The 22315-nt window shown below is 39.9% G+C and overlaps 1 protein-coding gene across 12 annotated transcripts in view; it reads right to left on the reverse strand.

The window, feature by feature from the left end:
* The window catches only part of DEPDC5 (DEP domain containing 5, GATOR1 subcomplex subunit), a 137412-nt gene that overhangs the window by 98924 nt on the left and 16173 nt on the right, over positions 1 to 22315 (reverse strand). For all 12 annotated transcript variants that reach the window (XM_019795621.2, XM_034638843.1, XM_034638844.1 and 9 more), the window contains exons 9-12: positions 16859 to 16937; positions 15500 to 15561; positions 10775 to 10844; positions 10379 to 10451 (exon numbers count right to left, since the gene is read on the reverse strand). In XM_019795621.2, the coding sequence (XP_019651180.1) occupies positions 10379 to 10451; positions 10775 to 10844; positions 15500 to 15561; positions 16859 to 16937 (284 nt within the window). The remainder of the gene's footprint in view (positions 1 to 10378; positions 10452 to 10774; positions 10845 to 15499; positions 15562 to 16858; positions 16938 to 22315) is intronic.

Consider the following 22315-nt stretch of genomic DNA (forward strand, 5'->3'; position numbering starts at 1 on the left):
ATAATAAAAAAAAATTAAAAAAAAAAAGACTCTCTCTCTCTCTCTTCCTCTGCCCTTATCCCAACCCTCCCCCCCGTTCTCTTCATCTCTCTAAAATAAATAAATAAAATCTTAAAAAGAAAAGAAAAGAAAAAAGGAAGAAAAAGAAACACACAGGACCCAGAATAGCCAACCCAATGCTGAAGGAGAAGAACAAAGTTGGAGGACTAACACCAACCAACTTCAAGAAGCTACAGGAATCAAGACAGTGTGGCATTGGTAAAAGAGTAGAGAAACAGATTAATGGAAGAGAATAAACGACCCAGAAATAGAATCCCCAAAATACATCAACAGATCTTTGACAAAGAAGCAAAGATAACACAACGTAACAAAGATATTCTTTTCAACAAATGGTGCTGGAACAACTGGACACCCACACGCAAAAAAAAAAGAGAAGAAAAAGAAACAGAAGCAGCAGCAGCAGCAGCTAGACAGACTTTGCACTCTTCATAAAAATTAACTCAAAAATATGGTTCGATCCTGGGTTTTGGCAGAAAAAACTGAACTAACTCCAAATAGATCATAGACCTAAATATAAAAAGTAAAATTATAAAACTCCTAAAAGATAACACAGCACAAAACCTAGATAACCCTGGGTAGGATGATGACTTTTTAGATTCAACACCAAAGCCACAATCCATGAAAGAAAAAAACTGATAAGCTAGACCTTATTAAAATTTTAAAACTTCTGCTCTGGAAAAGACAATGTTAAGAGAATGAGAGGACAAGCCATAGACTAGAAGAAAATGCTGGCAAAAGACACATTTGATAAAGAACTGTCATCCAAAATATACAAAGAACTCTTAAAACTCAACAATAAGAAAACGAACAACCCAATTTAAAAATGGGCAGAACGCCTAAACAGACACCTCACCACAGAAGATACACACATGGCAAATAATATATGAAAAGATGCTCCACATCATGTCAGATGGGGAAATGCAAATTAAAACAACAATGAGGGACCACTATACACTCATTAGAGTGGCCAAAATCCAGAACACTGACAACACCAAATGTTGGTGAAGATGTGGAGCAATAGAAACTTTCACTCATTGCTGGTGGGCATGCAAAATAACGCAGCCACTTTGGAAAAGACAGTTTGGTAGTTTCTTATGATACTAAACATACTCCTATCATATGATCTAGCAATCGTACTCTTTGGTATTTGCCCAAAGGAGGTGAAAACTTAGGTCCACACAAAAACCTATACATGGATGTTTATAGAAGCCTTATTTATAATTGCCAAAACGTGAAAGCAGCCAAGATGTCCATCAGTAGATGAATGGACAAACTGTGGTATATGCAGACAATGGAATACTATTGAGCGCTAAAAAGAAATGAGCTGTTGAGCCATGACAAGACATGAAGGAACCTTAAATGCCCATTACTAAGTGAAAGAAGCCAACCTCAAAAGGTTACATACTGCATGATTCCAACTACATGACTTTCTGGAAAAGGCAAAACCGGACAGACTCTAAAAAGATCAGTGGTTGCCAGGGGCTGGGGGTTTGGGGGAAGGGATGAACAAGGGGAACATGAAGATTTTTAGGGTAGTAAAAATACTCTGTAAGATACTGTAATGATGGAGACATGCCATTAAATATTTGTCCAAGCCCACAGAGTGTACAATACCAAGAGTGAATCCTAAGTAAACTATGGATTTTCAGTGATTATGGTATATCTGTGTAGATTCATTAACTGTAACAAAGGCATCACTCTGGTAAAGGATGTTGATAATGATGAGAAGGGCATTATACGGGTGAGAGTAGACAGGGTGTATGGGAAATCCCTGTACCTTCTCTCAATTTTGCTAGGAACCCAAAACTGCTCTAAAAAAATTAAAGTCTTAATTTTAAAAAAATGCAAGAAACATTCAGGAATGCATAACTATATATCTGCTATCACGGTGGCCATAGATCAATTTAAAAATTAGAAAAAGACTGGGGTGCCTGGGTGGCACAGTTGATAAGGTGTCCAACTCTTGGTTTCGGCTCAGGTCATGCATGATCTCAGGGTCGTGAGATCAAGCCCCGCATTAGACCCTGCACTCAGCATGGAGTCTGCTTGAGATTTGCTCTCCCTCTGCCCCTCTTGCTTGTTCCCTCTCTCTCTCACCTTGAAATAAATCTTTTTTTAAAATGAGAAAAAGATTAACTATCTAACAATAAGGAATTAATTAATGATAAAATTTCAGACTACAACAGATATATAGCTATCAAAAATGCTATCCTCTTTGTAACTGTCTAATATGAGTAATGAAGGTTCACAATGCTATTCTCACCAGAGTATATTTGATTTTATTAAAAACAAAGCAAGCCAAAAAAAAAATCATCCAATTTTAAAATGGGCTAAACAGGGGCTCCTGGCTGGCTCAGTTGGTGGAGCATGCAACTCTTGATCTCAGGGCTGTAGGTTTAAGTCCCACACTGGGTGCAGAGATTACTTAAAAAAAAATAAATAAATCTTAAAAAAAAATAAAATAAAATGGGCCAAACAGAAAAAGATCTACAGAAACATACCATAGTATTAAAAGTACTTCCCTTTAGATTGCAAAGTCACTCGGGATAAGACAAAAAACAAAAAAGATGAAAAAATTAGCTAAGAAGATGAATATACAATTCACAAAAGAGAAACGCAAAGGCCAATAAGCATGAGAAAACATTTACTCTTGATAATGAAAGAAATGACTATTATGACTCAGTGAGTTAACTTTTTTTCTATTCTAACTGGGAATGAGTCAAAAAAAGAAAGTAGTATTCAGTGTTGGCAAGGACAGAGAAATAACATGACTACTGGGAAAACAGGATTTTTTTACTTCAGTAGTTTTGCAGGGCAATTTGGCTATACAGATGAAAAGCCTTAACAGATCTAGAATATCTTTGACCCAATAACTCTATTTCTAGGAACTCATCCTAAGTTTATGCTTAAGTTTATGCTAAGTTATAAGGTTATAACTAAAGTTACACAGTTATGCTAAGGTTATAACTAAGGTTATGCTTAAAGACTGCAAGACCATTCACTGGCAGAACTTTGACAATAGTGAAAAGTTGAAAACCACTTCAGTGTTCAATAACAGCAATCAAATGAAATGTCTACATAGCAATAAAAATGATGCTGTGTAAACAGAGTATTTGATATGGAACGGCATTTGTGATATAGTAAATGGAAAATGCTGGTTTAAAACATCATGTAAAAAAAGCATGGGAGTCTGTGACCACATCTCTGTGAAAACTACTTTTTTCTCTATAAACAGAGAATAGGGTTTGATGCACCCAAGTGATGATGACTGCATCTGGGAAGCGGAATTGAGGGTATTTTGTATTTTATTACCCTGTACTCAACTATACTTTGTGATTTTCCTAAAATAAACCTATATTGTTTTTATAGTAACAAAACACAACCAAAGCTTCTTTTGATCTAAAAAATGTTGGGGTTAACTTTTTAATGATGTGAGAAAATTTTTAATATATTAATGATATAGTCCTATACATATGTAAATCTACATTTGTAACTCATTCATGCTTTCTACAATGTTTTAGTATGTCCACAATTATACACAAATGAATTCATACTCATTCATATTCATTATGTAGAAATAACTTCATATATTCTTAAGCCAAAAAAGGTTCTCAGGTTCCAGGAATCAGGGGTGCCTGCCAGTTCAATCCGAAAAGCATGCAACTCTTGATGTCAGGGTCGTGAGTTCAAGCCCCGTGTTGCATGTAGAGATTTTACTTAAAAATAAAATCTTAAAAAAAATAAAATAAAAAGGTTCCAGGAATCACTGAAGTGGTACCAAGAATTTAACAGCATGAAGGGATAAATGGTGATGTTCGGGGAAGAAATGGCCCATTACTTTCATGAAATTGCCACAGGGATACAGGACCCACAAGAAGATCAACAAATAATTTAAAGTATGATCATATGGGGTTGAAGAATACAGTGGTCAAAAGCACAGACTCTGAACCAGACTATTTGAGTCAAGCGCATACTTCATCACTTAATCCTCCATGGACTTTGGATAAGTTACTAATCTGTGTCCAAGTTTCTATATCTGTAAAATGGGATAACAGTAACCATCACAAGGAATGCTATGATATTTAAATGAAATCAAGATACTTAAGTGCTTAGAACAGTGAGTGTCCCATACATAGTAAATCCAGAATACAAATGATAACTATTATCATCTTATTACCATCTCGATAGGAGAGTGGAGCCACTCTTTTCTTTTCTTTTCTTTATGATTTTTTATTAGATTATGTTAGCCACCATACAGTACATCCCCAGTTTCCGATGTAAAGTTCGATGATTCATTAGTTGCGTATAACACCCAGTTGCACCATGCAATACGTGCCCTCCTTACTACCCATCACCGGTCTATCCCATTCCCCCACCCCCCTCCCCTCTGAGGCCCTCAGTTTGTTTCTCATAGTCCATTGTCTCTCATGTTTCATTCCCCCTTCTGATTACCCCCCCTTTCTTTATCCCTTTCTTCCCCTACAGATCATCCTAGTTCTTATGTTCCATAGATGAGAGAAATCATATGATAGTTGTCTTTCTCTGCTTGACTTATTTCACTTAGCATTATCTCCTCCAGTGCCGTCCATGTTGCAGCAAATGTTGAGAATTCGTTCTTTCTGATAGCTGAGTAATATTCCATTGTATATATGGACCACAACTTCTTAATCCAGTCATCTGTTGAAGGGCATCTCGGCTCCTTCCATGATTTGGCTATTGTGGACAATGCAGCTATGAACATTGGGGTGCATATGGCCCTTCTCTTTACTACGTCTGTATCTTTGGGGTAAACACCCAGTAGTGCAATGGCTGGGTCATAGGGTAGCTCAATTTTTAACTTTTTAAGGGACCTCCACACTGTTTCCCAGAGTAGCTGTGCCAACTTGCATTCCCACCAACAATGTAGGAGGGATCCCCTTTCTCCACATCCTCTCCAACAATTGTTGTTTCTTGCCTTGTCTATCTTTGCCATTCTAACTGGCGTAAGGTGGTATCTCAGTGTGGTTTTGATTTGAATTTCCCTGATGGCTAATGATTTTGAACATTTTTTCATGTGTCTGTTAGCCATTTGTATGTCTTCATTGGAAAAGTGTCTGTTCATATCTTCTGCCCATTTTATGATTTGTTTATTTGTTTCTCGTGTATTGAGTTTGAGAAGTTCTTTGTAGATCTTGGATACCAGTCTTTTATCTGTAGTGTCATTTGCAAATATATTCTCCCAATCCGTGGGCTGCCTCTTAGTTTTTTTGACTGTATCCTTGGCTGTGCAGAAGCTTTTTATCTTGATGAAGTCCCATAAGTTCATTTTATCTTTTGTTTCTCTTGCCTTTGGAGATGTGTCATGAAAAAGGTTGCTTTGGCCAATGTTGTAGAGGTTGCTGCCTATGCTCTCCTCTAGAATCTTGATGGATTCCCGTCCCACATCGAGGTCTTTCATCCATTTGGAGTTTATTTTTGTGTATGGTGTGAGAGACTAGTCAAGTTTCATTCTTTTGCATGTAGCTGTCCAATTTTCCCAGCACCATTTATTGAAGAGACTGTCTTTTTTCCACTGGATGTTTTTTCCTGCTTTATCAAAGATAAGTTGCCCAAAGAGCCAAGGGTCATCACTCTTATTTTCTATCTTATGCTCTTCTATAAATTTTTCAAAATTTCTATCATGTGGGAATGCAAGTTGGTACAGCCACTTTGGAAAACAGCGTGAAGGTCCCTCAAAAAGTTAAAAATAGAGCTACCCTATGATCCAGCAATTGCACTACTGGGTATTTACCCCAAAGATACAGACGCAGTGAAGAGAAGGGCCATATGCACCCCAATGTTCATGGCAGCATTGTCCACAATAGCTAAACTGTGGAAGGAGCCAAGATGCTCTTCAACAGACAAATGGATAAAGAAGATGTGGCCCATATATACAATGGAATATAACTCAGCCATCAAAAAGAACGATTACCCAACATTTGCAGCAACATGGATGGGACTGGAGGAGATTATGCTAAGTGAAATAAGTCAAGCAGAGAAAGACAATTATCATGTTTTTACTCATTTATGGAACATAAGGAATAGCAGGGAGATTGGTAGGAGAAGGAAGGGAAGAATGAAGAGGGGGTAAACAGAAGGGGGAATGAACCACGAGAGACTATGGACTCTGGGAAACAAACTGAGGATTTCAGAGGGGAGGGGGTTAGGGGATTGGGCTTGGACAGTGATGGGTATTAAGGAGGGCACGTATTGCATGGAGCACCGGGTGTTATATGCAAACAATGAATCATAACACTACATCAAAAACTAAGGATGTACTGTATGGTGACTAACATAACATAATAAAAAAATTTTTAAAAAAATTTCTACCATGAAGATGCATTATTTCTTAAATGATATAAAAAGGTAATCTGGTAAGTGATAAAGGAAATACAATTGACCCTTGAACAACATGGGGGTTAGAGGCACTGACGCCCCTGCCCTATGCAACTGAAAATCTGCGTATACATGAACTCCCCAAAAACTTAACTAACAGCCCACTGTTGACCAGGAGCCTTACCGATAACATATATAGTCCATTAACGTACTTTGTATGTTATAGGTATTTTATGCTATAGTCTTATAATAAATAAGCTGGACAAAAGAAAGCATTATTAAGAAAATCATAAGGAGTGGCACCTGGGTGGCTCAGTCAGTTGACCTGACTCTTGATTTCAGGTCAGGTCATGATCTCAGGGTTGTGGGATAGAGCCCTGAGTCCGGCTTTGTGCTAAGAAGGGAGTCTGCTGGAGATTCTCCCCCTCTCTCTCCCTCTGCCCTTCTCCTTGCTCGCATTCATGCATACTCTCTCTCTCTCTCAAATAAACAAATCTTAAAAGAAAAGAAAGAAAGAAAGAAAATCATAAGGAAAATACCTTTAGAGTATTGTATTTTATCTATTGAAAAAATCCACGTTTAAGTGGACCCATGCAGTTCAAACCCATGTTGTTCAAGAGTCAACAGTATAGCGAAATGTTAATTACGGAACCCAGGTGGTAGGTGTATGAGTTTTCACCATACAATTCATCCAACTTGTCTCTGTGTTCGAAAATTTTCACAATAACATATTGTAAAAACAAACAAAAGATTATCGAAGCTAAAAATGATACATGATTCTAGAAAGAAATCTGGATCAGGAAAAACATCTCAAGAAGGAATATCAGGACAACTGGCAAAATCTGACATTCTTTTACAATGTCCTTGCTCTTAGGAGATAGATAATGAAGTATAATCATGTGTCTATTAAATGTTAATAATTAGTAAATTTGGTGAAAAGTATACAGATATTCATTATATTCCTCCTTCAACTTTCTCATAATTAAAAATTTTTTGAAATAAAAATTTAAAAACGTTGCCAAAAAAGCTGCGTAGAAAGTTTCCATAACTTCTATCACTCTTTGGGGCTTATCCACAATCACAATTTAAATATATATATATTTACATATATATATATAATTATAAAAGAAAAAAGATTTTTTTCTTAAGGAATGCTATGACAAAGTTGAGAAGAAGGGGAAAATCCTCTACAAATTGGCATTTGGTGCTGGCTTGGGACTTAGGAAAGAACTAGCTAGAAAGAGATATGTTTAAGGCTCTAGGTTGGTGATGGGGAGAAGACTGGTCATCTGAGACAACAACTAAACCTACATAGTAAACTGTTTCTGCAAAACAGAGAGACATTGATTTCCCAGTCTGAGGTAGTAAGGGAAACCAGCAAAGGGTTCCTCCTCTCAGTTACAGAAGGAAATAGTCTGAGGCAGAAAGACTGAACCAATAACAGAGTAATGTGTTTGAGAGAAGCAGTCTCTAAGGGTTTTAACAAGTGTAGTAAAGGTGAGGAAATGTGCTTCGCATCAAAGGAGTTGCTTTTTATTTAAACACAAATTTTTGGGGGCACCTGGGTGGCTCAGTCGGTTGAGCATCTGCCTTTGGCTCGGGTCATGAAACCAGGGTCCTGGGATCAGCCCGGCATTGGGCTCTCTGCTTGGCGGGGGGCCTGCTTCTCCCTCTCCCTCTGCCTGCTGCTCCCTCTGCTTGTGCTCTCTCTCTGTGTGTCAGATAAATAAATAAAATCTTTTAAAAAAACATCTTGATACCTCAGGCAAGAATAAAACAATCCATTTAAAACCTACAAAGCAAAAAGCTTTCTAAAGCCTTGAGATCTACTTGACCTGAAGTGTCAATAGTCATGTGATAATCTTCTCCAAGGATCTGAGAATTTAAAAGATCAAGGGCCTTCAGCTCCAGGCCATTGAGCAATCCCATCTGACCTTATCTGCTATGCTTCCATCATCTCACAAAGCATCCCCTTATTCAGTGACACTGTCAGGAAATCTGGACTGATCTGCATCCTGCAGTGAGGCAATGAGAAGTATAGGGCAGGGGCGCCCGGGTGGCTCAGTCGTTAAGCGTCTGCCTTTGGCTCAGGTCATGATCCCAGGGTCCTGGGATGGAGCCCCACATTGGGCTCCTTGCTCAGCGGGAAGCCTGCTTCTCCTGCTCCCATTCCCCCAGCTTGTGTTCCCTCTCTCACTCTCTCTGTCAAATAAATAAATAAAATCTTTATTTTTTTTTTTTTAAGATTTTATTTGACAGAGAGAGAGACAGCCAGAGAGAGAGGGAACACAAGCAGGGGGAGTGGGAGAGGAAGAAGCAGTCTCCCAGTGGAGGAGCCTGACGCGGGGCCTGATCCCAGGACTCTGGGATCACGCCCTGAGCCAAAGGCAGACACCCAATGACTGAGCCACCCAGGTGCCCCTAAATAAAATCTTTAAAAAAAAAGAGAGAGAAAGAGAAGTACAGGGCATCAGCAATGAGATAAGTTACTAAAAGGTCCAACCTAAATCCAATCAAGTCTTTAGGGAGGGCTTCTCAACCTCAGCACAACTGGTATCCTGGGCTAAGTGGCTCTCTGGTCCAGGCTGTCCTATGCACACTGTACGATGCTTAGCAGCATCCCTGGCCTCTATGCAGGGGAGAGCAGTTATATAACCTTCCCCTCCTACCTCCCCCACACCATTTTGATAATTTAAAAAAAAAAAATCTCTAGACAGTGACAAATGTCCTAGGTAAGTAGAGGGGGCAGCAAAATTATCCCAGTTGGAGCCTCTGGTTTACAGAAAATAAACAAACACCACCATAAGGTTGCAATATGAAAAGTCCAGAAGGGGTCTTCCATAGCCTTCCTACTCAAAAAGGGATACAAAGACCAACCCGTGCAAGCAAAGGAGCTAGCTAGACAAGCAGAATCTCAGGCCCACCCCAGGACTCCTGAACCCACTGTTATCAGCATGATCCCCAGGGGTCGTGGTTCATATGCACATGAAAGTTGGGGAAGCCCAGTACAACTCAAGACTCTTCAACACATCAAATATTTGGAGACAAAAAAGAAGGGAAATCTAAAGAAACTGCTTTAGATTTAGACTTAACAAGCAAATCAAACATAAGTTATTTCAGAGACAATTAATGAAATCTGAATATATACTAGATATTGGATATTATAGAATTAGCTTTGTTCAATGTGACCATGATATTGTGGTTATATGTAAAACGCCCTTATTTTTTTAGATATATAGAAGAACAAAAATGTCACAATACCTATAATTTACTCTACATCTAGCCAAAAAAAAAAAAAAAAGAAGAAGCAAAGCAAAGAAACAAACACATGAAGCAAATATGGTATAATAATAACTGTTAAATCTAAGTGTTGGGTATGTGAATTCATTATACTATCTAGTCTTCTTTTCTGGGAGTTTGAAATTTTTCACAGCACAAAGTTTGTAAAGTCTAAATGCAATGTGGTATCCTGGATTGGGTCCTGGAACAGAAAGTGGAAAAACTGATGAAATCTGAAAACCATCTGAAATTTAGTTAACAGCAACATACCAGGGCTAATCTCACAGTTTTAACAAATGTATCTTGGTTATGAAATGTTAACAGGGGAAACTGGGTAAAGGGTATATGGGAACTCTCTCTCTGGGCTATCTTTGCAATTTCTCTCTAAACCCAGAATTATTCCAAAATGAAAAGGTTAACTGTTTTTTAAGTTAGGAAAGAAACAACAAAAAAAACAAACAAAAAAGGCATAGAGGGTGCCTGGGTGGCTCAGTCGGTTAAGCATGTGCCTTCGGCTCAGGTCATGATCCTGGGGTCCTGGGATCAAGGCCTGCACCGGGCTCCCTGCTCAGTAGGGAACCTGCTTCTCCCTCACCCTCTACCCCTGCTCGTGCTCTTTTTATCTCAAATAAATAAACAAAATCTTAAAAAAAAAAAAAAGGCATAGCAAAGCACTCAAACATACTTATAAAAGTCTTCATAGTACCGTCCCTTGTGATCCTGTCGAATTGAGGCTCGGTTTATTTCAGGAAATTCATCTGAAAAAAAGAAACAACACAGCAGATCAGAGTGAGAAGAGAAATTCAGTTTCTCTGCTCCCTCTTCTGGGTTGAAAATTTGCATCACCAAAATAAATGAACGAATAAATAAACGATGAATAAACTTATCTATGAAGTTGGCTTTAAGATGAATCACAGCCCATAGACCTCTTGAATCTACTAATGGACTGTGTGATTTTCCATTTTACCCTGGGCTCATAACAGAAAAAGTAGGAAAGATGAGCATTGCAAAGGGAAAGAGGTGTAAGGAATGGGTGGCAAACTTAACAAAAAAAAGAACTACAGGAGAAAGACTTACTCACCAAGAGATTTTGCATCATAGAAAGTTCTAGAAAATAGGACCACTGTCACTTCATGACTACAGTTCTTCTCCTAGGAATGAGTAGAGAAAAAGGAACATTTATTTCATTCACTTGACGATGAAGGAACCTGCATTAACATAATATTCTCAATTTTAGGAGGATCAGTGGCAGCACACTGTATTGGATGATGTCACATAACTACAGATTGCATAACGCAGTGAACACAGCACTGTTGTAGTGAGATCTGGATTGAGTCCTGGCTCTGATATTTACCACTACGTGACCTTGGGCAAGTCACCTGTAGTCCCAGGAATGCAAAAAGTGCTTTAAAGACAGCAAATCATCAATAAGTATGGGTCACTATCTCCTAGCTCTCCATCTGGCATGAACTAGATTAGCCCAGTGTCAAAGGATCGTGGTATTTGTACCTGCTTCACGGTGTTTTTAAAATTTCTTCAGAACGGTAGTTTAGGAAACAATAAGAAAACCCATGGTGGTGGATGTGAGAATCAAACACATCCCTACATCCTACCACTGTCATAAAAATGAGGCTTGGGAGGGGCGCCTGGGTGGCACAGTGGTTAAGCGTCTGCCTTCGGCTCAGGGCGTGATCCTGGCATTATGGGATCGAGCCCCACATCAGGCTCTTCCACTATGAGCCTGCTTCTTCCTCTCCCACTCCCCCTGCTTGTGTTCCCTCTCTCCCTGGCTGTCTCTGTCGAATAAATAAATAAAATCTTAAAAAAAAAAAAAATGAGGCTTGGGAGCTACTCAAGATGCAGGAGTCAAAGCCAAGGCAATGAAGTACCTTTGGATTGGAATGGGGACTAGTGAGAATAAACATTTCCACGGAGTCTGGAGATCAACGTTCCGGAAATAAGGTGTTTACAGATGGCATGAAATTTGGCTTGCACCAGTGAGCCAGCAGGCTGTTTCAATTCCTTTCAGATCTTCGAGGATGAAAGCTCACAGTGACCCATCTCTAATCCACCATACTCACTGACCACATAATTCAGCATTCACCCTATATATATAGGGTATATATACAACATGATGTACGTTACCTGCCACTTTATGTTCCCCCATGGATATATCTCAAGTGAACAGAAATTCCTAAATACAAGCCATAGCACCAAGAGCAGAGTGCTAGGAAAGAGCAGATCTTCATTAGCCACCAACGAACTTATTGGACGCCCAATGCTCCAAACTCAACACCAGATTTATCTGATTTTGGTATAAGTGATATACAGAAAAAAATGCCTTAAAATGGGTTGGTGTGGGCATATGAGCCTCTTAACTCATGTGATGACGGGGATAACATATGACAGGTGACATGGCCTGGGATTATAATAATACAGACAGGACATCGCAGAGGTTATGATCTCAGGCTAGGTCTGGGTGAATGGAAGGCACCGGGTTAGAATCCTCATTCTGCTTTTACATGCTGTTGATCATAGGCAAGTTACCCAACCTCTTTAAGCTGTACTTTCCCTACCTGTATAATAGGGGTAAGAGTTAGTGAGATAATGTGGACAAAACACTTAACAAGATACCTGGTATGTCAAAAACACTCAATAAATGTTAACTAGGACTACTAACTATTATTACTCCCACCACCACTACATTTTGAGCTCTGAAATGAATTCATGACCTCCCATGCTCAATCCTGCTGTCCACAGTGCTAACTTTAAGTTATTAGACAGGAGGAATAAAGAATAAACAACCTTCACCAAACATCATTAAATCAATACAGAGTGGTTACAGAAAGTTATTTTAATTCATTTTCAAGCTCCTGCTTTAAAACGAAGTTCTTGGGTGCCTACATGGCTCTGTCGGTTAAGTGTCTGCCTTTAGCTCATGTCATGATCTCTGGGTCCTGGGATCGAGCCCCACATCAGACTCCTGGCTCAGCAGGGAGCCGGCTTCTCCCTCTGTCTCTTTCCCTGCTTGTGATTTTCTCTCTCTCAAATGAATAAATAAAATCTTCTAAAAAAAATAAAATAAAATAAAAAAATAAAACCAAGTTCTTGGGCGCCTGGGTGGCTCAGTCCGTTAAGCATCTGCCTTCAGCTCAGGTCATGATCCCAGGGTCCTGGGATTGAGCCCCGCATCAGGCTTCCTGCTCGGCGGGGAGCCTGCTTCTCCCTCTCCCACTCCCTCTGCTTGTGCATGCTATCTCTCTCTGTCAAATAAATAAATAAAATCTTCAAAAAATAATGATGATAATAATAAAACCAAGTTCTTGATTTAAAAAAATAGACAAATCCTAAGAATGAAGTCCTGTAAACTAATGACTGGGCCTATGCCAAGTCCTGCCCCTACATCTAATCATATATCCACTTATAGAATCTTGGGTTAGGGGACATCTAAGAGACAACTGAACCAGACTTGAAATGAAGGTTTTCACAGACCCAATAACTGAAATGGTCATTATGTGGTCCAAGGTAACCATTATTCAGTTCACCCCAAACTTCAGGCACCATACTCAGGCAGACACCAAGGCCCGATCACAGTTAAGCCACATGACTACAGAAGCCTCCTGGCGGGTCTGCTTAATTCCAGTGTGTCCCTTCATCAAATTGCTCCTGGCCACTGGACTCTTCTTTCCTCAAATTCTCCCTGGCTTTGATCATACTGACCTGTTGCTTGAGAATCTTTAATAGCTCCCACACTTCCTGTCAAGTCCAAAACTGCCTGGCTTGATGCAACCCTATCCTTCAAATCCATCCCATTATTTAATTATTCCCCACATAAATCCTCTGTGAAGTTGCCTAGACCACACCCCACTCTCACGCCCATTTACATCCTTTTGCTTGAACTGTTCATCTGACATACCCTCTCCATCTTCCTTTCCAACCATCCAAACCTTCCTCAGCCTTTCAGGCCCAAATTCAAAAGTAAATAAAGTTCCAACCCCTAAAACATGCGGTTTGCTATTGTTTCAAATACAGAGATGCAAGCTCCCCAGCAGATCTGTAAGTTCTCCAGGGACAAGCATTGCATTTCTACTTCTGTACCCTTCAAAGCTGAAAGATATTGTTCCTGTATTGCTGAGGAAGATAGGACTTAGATTCAATTGACACCAGGATCCTACTGAGACCTTACTATGTACAGATGCTTTAAAACACCTTGTGAGGCAGGAACTATTATTAGCTCCATTTTGCAGAAAAGAGAATAAAGGCCCAGGAGACTGACTACTTCCCTATGATAAAAAATCAAATCAGAGTAGAACCATAATTTTAAACCCAGTCTGTTTTTATCCAAACTCCATGCTCTTTTCCACTACATAATGTGACCTCAAATAGCTCTCTTATTTAGGTCTTTGATCCACCTCGAGTTAATTCTTTTTAAAGATTTAATTTTTTTTTTTTTTAAGAGAGAGAGAGAGAGAGAGCGCGCACTCGAGTGCGGGGAGGGGCAGAGGGAGAGGGAGAGAGGCAGACTCCCTGCTGAGCAGGAGGCCTGAAGCAGGGCTTGATCTCACAACTCTGAGATTGTGATCTGAGCCAAAATCACGAGTCAGACGCTTAACCAACTGAGACACCCAGGTGCCCCACCTGAAGTTAATTTTCGATATGGATGTGTACTGAGAGTCCAAATTCATTCTTTTGCATATGGATATTTGGCTCAGAACCATTCGTTGAAGAGACTATTCTTTCCCTCATTGAATGGACTTCACATCCTTGTCTAAAATCAACTGACCACAAGCGTATGGATTGATTTCTGTACTCTCAATTCTATTCCATTGACTTATATTATCTATCTTTATGCCAGTATCACGCTGTTTTGACTACTTCAGCTTTGTAGTAAGTTTTGAAATTAGGAAGTAAGGGTCTTCCAACTGTTGTTCTTTCTCAAGGTTGTTTTGGCTATGCAGGATCCCTTGCAATTGCACATAAATTTTAGAATCAGCTTTTCCGTTTCTGCAAAGAAAAAGGCCATTGGAATTTTGATAGGGACTGAACTATAGTTTGAATAGTATTTCCACTTTAACAATATTAAGTCTCTCAATCTATGATCATGGATTGTTTTTCATTTATTTAGATCTTTGTTAATCTACTTCAGCAAGTTTTATAGATTTTAGTTCACAAATTGTGCACCTCCTTGGATAAATTACTCTAAAGTATCTGATTCTCCCTGATGTGCTTGTAAATGGAATTGTTTTTCAATTTAATTCAATTCTCATTTTAAAATTTAACTCTATGTTTTTAAATTTCCAGTTCAAACTGTTGATAAAACACAAACAATGGTGTGTGTTGATTTTGTACCCTGAACTTTGCTGAATCCATTTATTAGTTCTAATAGTTTTGTGGATTTTTTAGGATTTTCTACATATAAGAGTTCATCTGCGAATAGAGATAGTTTTACTTCTTCTTTTCCAATATGGGTGCGTTCTGTTTCTTTTTCTTGCCTAGTTGCTATGGCTAGAACTTCTAGTACAACACTGAATACCAGCAGTGAAGGCAGGTGAAGAACCTAACCATGTTCCTAAATCTTAAAGGGGAAAGTTTTCAGACTTTCACCATTGAGTCTGATGTCAGCTGTGGTTTTCTCACAAATGGCCTTTATCATGTTGAGGTGGTCAAAGTACTGTAAATCCAGAGTTTTATCAATTTAGGCTTTCGGTAAGATATTTAATTAAAGGCAGCTTAATAGAAATGGTGTATTTCTAAAATCTGCAATAGTAATGTTTATGCAATGCGATTTAGTGCATAAGAAACATACCTTCCACTTGGTAAAGAGATCAGCAAGGAAACCATTCACAGCTTTCTCGAAATACAGATCCCCTGAAAAGCAACAATGAGAAGATGGTAAAGATTGTCTTTATTTCTTGTTTACAGTATCTTCTCTCAGTAAAGTAGCAGGAATGGGACCAAAGACAAGGTGGGTTCTACTATATCTTAAAACAAAATCATAAAAGCCGGATGTATAAAAGTAGTTTCAATCTAGACTTTCTATCGAGCCAAATTTAATACTTGCCTCACTCAGTAAGAAGCCGTGGCTCTAAGGTAAAAGCCAAATTGAAAATGCTTTGATGACTGAAAAATGCAATGTTACCTTCAGAATGAGAGGACCATCTAACTTCTAAATATGAGTATTCTCACAATGATGCTTAAAGTTGGTTAGAAGATGACCCTCGGCATTCATTGAATTATTACTTGCAGTTCCTACTGTTCTTGAGTGACTTTGATGACCCATAACAAAAGTTAGTTTATAGATATGGATGAAACTAGAGTGTATTATGCTATGTAAAATAAGACAATCAGCGAAAGACAATTATATGATCTCACTCATATGTGGAATTTAAGAAACAAAACAGAGGATCATAGGGGAAGGGAGGGAAAAATAAACAAGAGAAAACCAGAGAAGGAGAGAAACCATAGAGACTCTTAATCACAGGAAACAAACTGAGGGTTGCTGGAGGGGAGGGGGGTGGGGGATGGGGTAACAGGGTGATGGACAAAAAGAGGGCATGTGATATAATGAGCACTGGGTGTTATATAAGACTGATAAATCACTGAACCCTACCTCTGAAACTAATAACACACTATATGTTAATTAATTCAATTTAAATTTTAAAAATTTTAAAAGGAAATTAGTTTGTAATTTTGGTAAACACGAATTTGAAATATATGTACGATAGGGCTGGTGTGATGGACACAGTAGCCACACCTCATAGCAGCTTTACTGCCCTCTACTCATTACAAAATAACTCTAATAAAATGAGACAAACATGGAGATTTCTATGAGTGACAGGAAGAGAAATGAATGATGTCAAAGAAAGTGTTGGTTCCTAGCCATAGAGTGATTTTATGACTTTTCAACCTGTAATTGCAGAACAATTAAAGATCTGAGAAGTCAGATTTTCCATTAATATTTATAGCATTTCATGGAATTCACCGTATAAATATATATGTGTAAAATATTTACTTTCAATTTCTTTATTTTGGCATTTGATGATTCGTAAAGCTCTCAGGACACATTTTTAGAGAATGTCAATAGCTTACTGTAAAATGAAACCAACTTGGGAGAAACCAGAAATGTCTACCCAGTGGCGCTACAACCAGCACTTAGGAACAGTACCATAAATATCGAAATCCCACATTTCACAGCTCATCTGAATAAATATGTAAACCATAGCCGACGTAGAACGGAACACCACCTGAAATATACAAAAATGTAGCTGCATTAAAAAGCAATGATGTATGGATTTTCACTTGTGCAAGATGAAAAAGTTCCAGAGATCCATTCCACAACAATGCAAATGTAAATGTACTCAACACTACTGAACTGTGCACTTTAAGATGGTTAAGACAGGGGTGCCTGGGTGGCTCAGTCAGTTATGTGTCTGACTCTCTTGATTTCGGCTCAGATCCTGATCTCAGGGTTGTGAGATCCAGCCCTGCGGTGGACTCTGCACTGGGCATGGAGCTTTGCTTGAGATTCTCTCTCTTCTTCTCCCTCTGCCCCACCCCCCGCCACTCTCATCCTCTCTAAAAATAAAAATAAAATAAATAAAATAAAATAAAATAAAATAAAATAAAAAGTTAAGACAGGGTAGGGGAACCTGGCTGGCTCAGTGAGTAGAGCATACGACTTTTTTTTTTTTTAAGATTTTATTTATTTATTTGTCAGAGAGAGAGAGAGAGAGTGAGCACACAAGCAGGGGGAGCAGCAGGCAGAGGGAGAAGCAGGAGCAAGGAGCCCAATGAGGGACTCAATCCCAGGACCCTGGGATGATGACCTGAGCCAAAGGCAGACACTTAACCAAACTGAGCCACCCAGGCGTCCCAGAATGCGACTTTTTTTTTTTTTTAAAGATTTTATTTATTTATTTGACAGATAGAGACAGCCAGCGAGAGAGGGAACACAAGCAGGGGGAGTGGGAGAGGAAGAAGCAGGCTCATAGTGGAGGAGCCTGATGTGGGGCTCGATCCCATAATGCCGGGATCACACCCTGAGCCGAAGGCAGACGCTTAACCGCTGTGCCACCCAGGCGCCCCCAGAATGCAACTTTTGATCTCAGGGTTGTAAGTTCAAGCCCCACACTAGGTGTACAGATTACTTAAAAACAAAATCTTAAAAAAAATAAATAAAACAAAATAAAATGGTTAAGACAATATACCTTACATGTTTTTTATCTCACACACACACACACACACACAGGAAGATTTATTTTTTTAAGATTTTATTTATTTATTCGACAGAGATAGAGACAGCCAGCAAGAGAGGGAACACAAGCAGGGGGAGTGGGAGAGGAAGAAGCAGGCTCATAGCAGAGGAGCCTGATGTGGGGCTCGATCCCATAACGCCAGGATCACGCCCTAAGCCGAAGGCAGACGCTTAACCGCTGTGCCACTCAGGCGCCCCCGATGGAAGATTTTTAATTGTGACATGGGACTTCTAAAAGCAAGTTTCATCCCTGACATCATAAGCCATGAAGAGATGATCTTGTCCTTGCCCTCTAGGAGCTTAGAGTAGAGGATTAAAACATTCAAAAGGGGGTGCCTGGGTGGCTCAGACGTTAACCGTCTGCCTTTGGCTCAGGGCGTGATCCCGGGTCCTGGGATCGAGGCCCGCATCAGGCTCCCTGCTCCGCTGGAGCCTGCTTCTTCCTCTCCCATTCCCCCTGCTTGTGTTCCCTCTCTCGCTGGCTGTCTCTCTCTGTCAAATAAATAAATAAATAAATTCTTAAAAAAAAAAAAAATTCAAAAGATTGCAACACATACAAACATTCCATGAAGATTCTCATAAGAAATGAAGGAGAAGGAGCAGTAAAGCTACCTAGGAAAGTCAAGAAAACGTGATTATGAATGTAGAACTTGGGCTAAGATGTGCCAGCTGATGAGCTGCCAGTCTAATAAACTATAAATTATAATTCACATCAGACACGCCCTTCATGCCCAGACTGCCTCAAGGAACCAGGAAGGCTTTCCAGAAGCAAGGGAGCCTGAGACAAGTATGGAGGGATGGATGAGCAGCTTGTGAGGGGGGGGAAGGCAAATCTAAATGCTCCAGGCAGGAGAGAGCAGTATGTGCAAAGATGCAGACACAAAAGAAAATATGGCACATCTGAAGAACAGCAAATGGTTCCCAAGGGCAGGACAGGGTGGGGTAGGGGGACATACGGGACAAGTGACAAAATGAGCTCCAGACTCCACTGCCTCCCCAGATTTCTCCTCTCAGAAGTCCAACAGGTATCTCACAAACAACTTTCTTCAATCACTCCCAAATGTCTCCTCCCAAGTCGTCCCCACCTCATAAATGACACCTCCATCTGTTCATCAAGCTGATCAATTCTTCTCTTTCCTTCACTCCTCATAGCCAACCCATCGGCAAGTTTTGTGGACTGTACCTCAAAATGTATCTCACATCTGCCCACATCCCTCCACTGCTACAGCTCCTACCTTAGTCTATGCCACAGTCTTCTACCTTCCTGACTTGTTTCTCTGCTTCTACTCTTGCCCCACAAACAACGCTCTCCACAGAGCCAGAGTACTATGGGTGCTTATGCCACATCCTTTCTTCCTAAGTAAAGGGAAGCTGATTCTATTCCAAGAGGCAGGGGACCCAATTAAAAGACTGAACCTCCTGGCTTCCTGAGTAGCTACATGTGACTAAATTCTGGCCAATAAGATGTTGACAGAAATGTCACATCCTGAAGCTGACATGGCTGGAAGCTGCATCCCTCTTGTCTTTCTTCCCTTCCTCTCTCCTCTACCTGGAATATGAATGTGGTTACAGCAGCGCCAGCTGCACCATGGAAGCCCAGTCCTGAGGACGGCAGAACAGGAAGACAAAAAGAGCCTTAGATCACCAGTAATCATGACAGTGCCACACCAGCCAGGAATGGTCTTCCCATGGACTTCTTTTACCAGAGAGAAAAAAACTGACTTTCGAGCATCAATTTGCCACTGTTACTTTGGGTTTTTTTGTTCAACAAAATCCAAATGAATGGCTCTCTGAACTTAGACCCTAGTGACGTGGTTAGACGCCATAAAGGTCAGAATCATCGGTAAATACAGCACCCATTATGGAGTCTCCCTCATGAAAACGGTGGAGAAAAATTTAAAAAGCCAGCACACCAAGTACACATGCTCCTTCTATGGCAAAACTAAGATGAAAAGATGAGCTGTGGGCATCTGGCACTATGGTTCCTACATGAAAATAGTAGCCAGAGGTGCCTGGACCTACACCACCACTTCTGCCATCACAGTGAAGTCGGCCATCAGTGGACAAAAGGAATTCAGAGACCAGTAGAAGCTCCACCATTTGAAACATCACTAGCCTATAATAAATAGGTTAACTTAGAGTAACTACAACAACAACGAAATCCGAATGGATGAATAAGTTATCTTTTGAAAGCATAATTTGGGAATCACTCCCCTACTTAAAACCCTTCAATGGATTCCAATTGTCCTCGGAATAAATTCTACACTGGTTACAAGGACCTATGTGAACTGGCTGCAACCAGTCCACCTTCCCACTGACATCATTCTCCCTATTCATCTCCTATGCTTCTGCCACACCGGCCTCTCACAATTGTTTCCTCTGCTTGGNGCCTCTCACAGTTGTTTCCTCTGCTTGGAAAGCTCTTTGCCTCAACCTCCATACATTGGCTAAATTTCACCTTTCTGACATCTTCTCAGAGACACCTCCATGACCACCTTTGTAAAGACCTGTTACTCTCTCTCGCAACANGAAAGCTCTTTGCCTCAACCTCCATACATTGGCTAAATTTCACCTTTCTGACATCTTCTCAGAGACACCTCCCTGACCACCTTTGTAAAGACCTGTTACTCTCTCTCGCAACACTCTGTTTCTCTAAGAATATTTAATTTATCTCATTTGTTTACTAAGACTACCTTCAGTTAGTCTTTCTCATTACCTGATTAATTTCCTTTGGTGTACTCCTCATAATCTGTAATTACATTTATGGTCTGGGTGTCTACTTACGTCTATCTCCCCACTAGGGTGTGTAAGCTCTTTACCAGGAGGAATCTCATCTGTGCTGTTTGCCCATGCAACCCCACTGAATGGGAATTCCCCACTTTGAATTCTCCTCTAGCATGAAGGATGTTCATAGGGATGCCTGGGTAGCTCAGTCGGTTAAGCATCTGTCTGCACCTCAGGTCAAAATCCCGAGGTCCTGGAATCGAGTGCTGCGTCAGACTCCCTGCTAAGCAGGGACTCTCTCTCTGACAAATAAATAAAATCTTTAGAACAAAGGATGTTCATGGATAATGTTCTGCACCAGTTTTGTTTTTTTTTTTAAGTAATCTCTACACCCAACATGGGGCTCGAACTCATGGTCACAAGATGAAAAGCCACATGCTCTACCAACTGAGCCAGCCAGGCACCCATCTGTACCAATTTTTTTTTTCAAATTAAGTGTTAAAAAAAAAAAAGCACAGTAGCTGACACTCAGGAGGTGCTTCCATATTATTTATTAAATATGTGAATGAATGAGGTTGAAGAGATAAGCATATGCCAAATTACCATGGTCTTTGTAAGTTATGCTTAAGAGTGAATTTCTAGAGAAGTGGGGAAAAGCAAAAGATCACTATAAAATAACAATTTGTGCCCATTAGAGCTGCAAAAACTTTAAAAATGTAACACCTAATGTAGGAAAAAATGAAAAACAACAGGAGATTTTTATATACTGTTACTAGGAGTATTACCTGGTCCAAAGAATTTGAAAAAATAATTTGCCATTATCTTACCTATGACCCACACATTCCTAATTACAGATTACAAATATAGTATTAAGAGGGCACCTGGGGGGCACAGTTGGTTGAGTGTCTGACTCTTGGTTTCGGCTGAGATCATGATCTGAGTCGTGAGATCGAGCCTTGTGTTGGGCTCCATGCTCAGCGTGGAATCTGCTTGGAACTCTCTCTCCGTCTCCCTCTGCACCCCCCTTCCCCGTACTCGCTCTCTCTCTCAAATAAATAAATAAATCTTTAAAAATATATATATAGGGGCTCCTGGGTGGCTCAGTCAGTTAAGTGTCCGACTCTTGATTTCAGCTTAGGTCATGATCTCAGGGTTGTGAGATCAAGCCCTGCATAGGGTTCTGTGCTCAGTGGAAGTCTACTTGAGATTCTCTTCCTCTCCCTCTCCCTCTGCCCTCCCTCCGCTTGCACACCTGTGTTCACTCTCTCAAATAAATAAATTTTAAAACACACACACACACACACGTACATATATAATATTAGGCCCAAAAAAGCTAGCTAAAAAGGACTATATATATTTTTCACCTTAATAAAGCTCAAAAACAAGCTAAACAAATAATATACTGTTTAGGGTAAAATACATATATAATAACACTATGTAAAAAAAAACCACAAAAATAGAATTCAGATAGTAGTTACCTATAAAGGCACTGGTTCTCAACTAGAGGTAATTTTGCTCCCCCAGGGGGCACTTGGTAGTATTTGGAGACGTTTCTGGTTGTCATGATTCATAGTATCTAGTGCACAAGAAGCTAGGGATGCTGCTAAACGTCCCACAATGTGTGAGACAGCACCCCCCCATTAC

The sequence above is a fragment of the Ailuropoda melanoleuca genome, chromosome 12 (assembly GCF_002007445.2).
Source record: "Ailuropoda melanoleuca isolate Jingjing chromosome 12, ASM200744v2, whole genome shotgun sequence".
Classification (NCBI taxonomy): domain Eukaryota; kingdom Metazoa; phylum Chordata; class Mammalia; order Carnivora; family Ursidae; genus Ailuropoda; species Ailuropoda melanoleuca.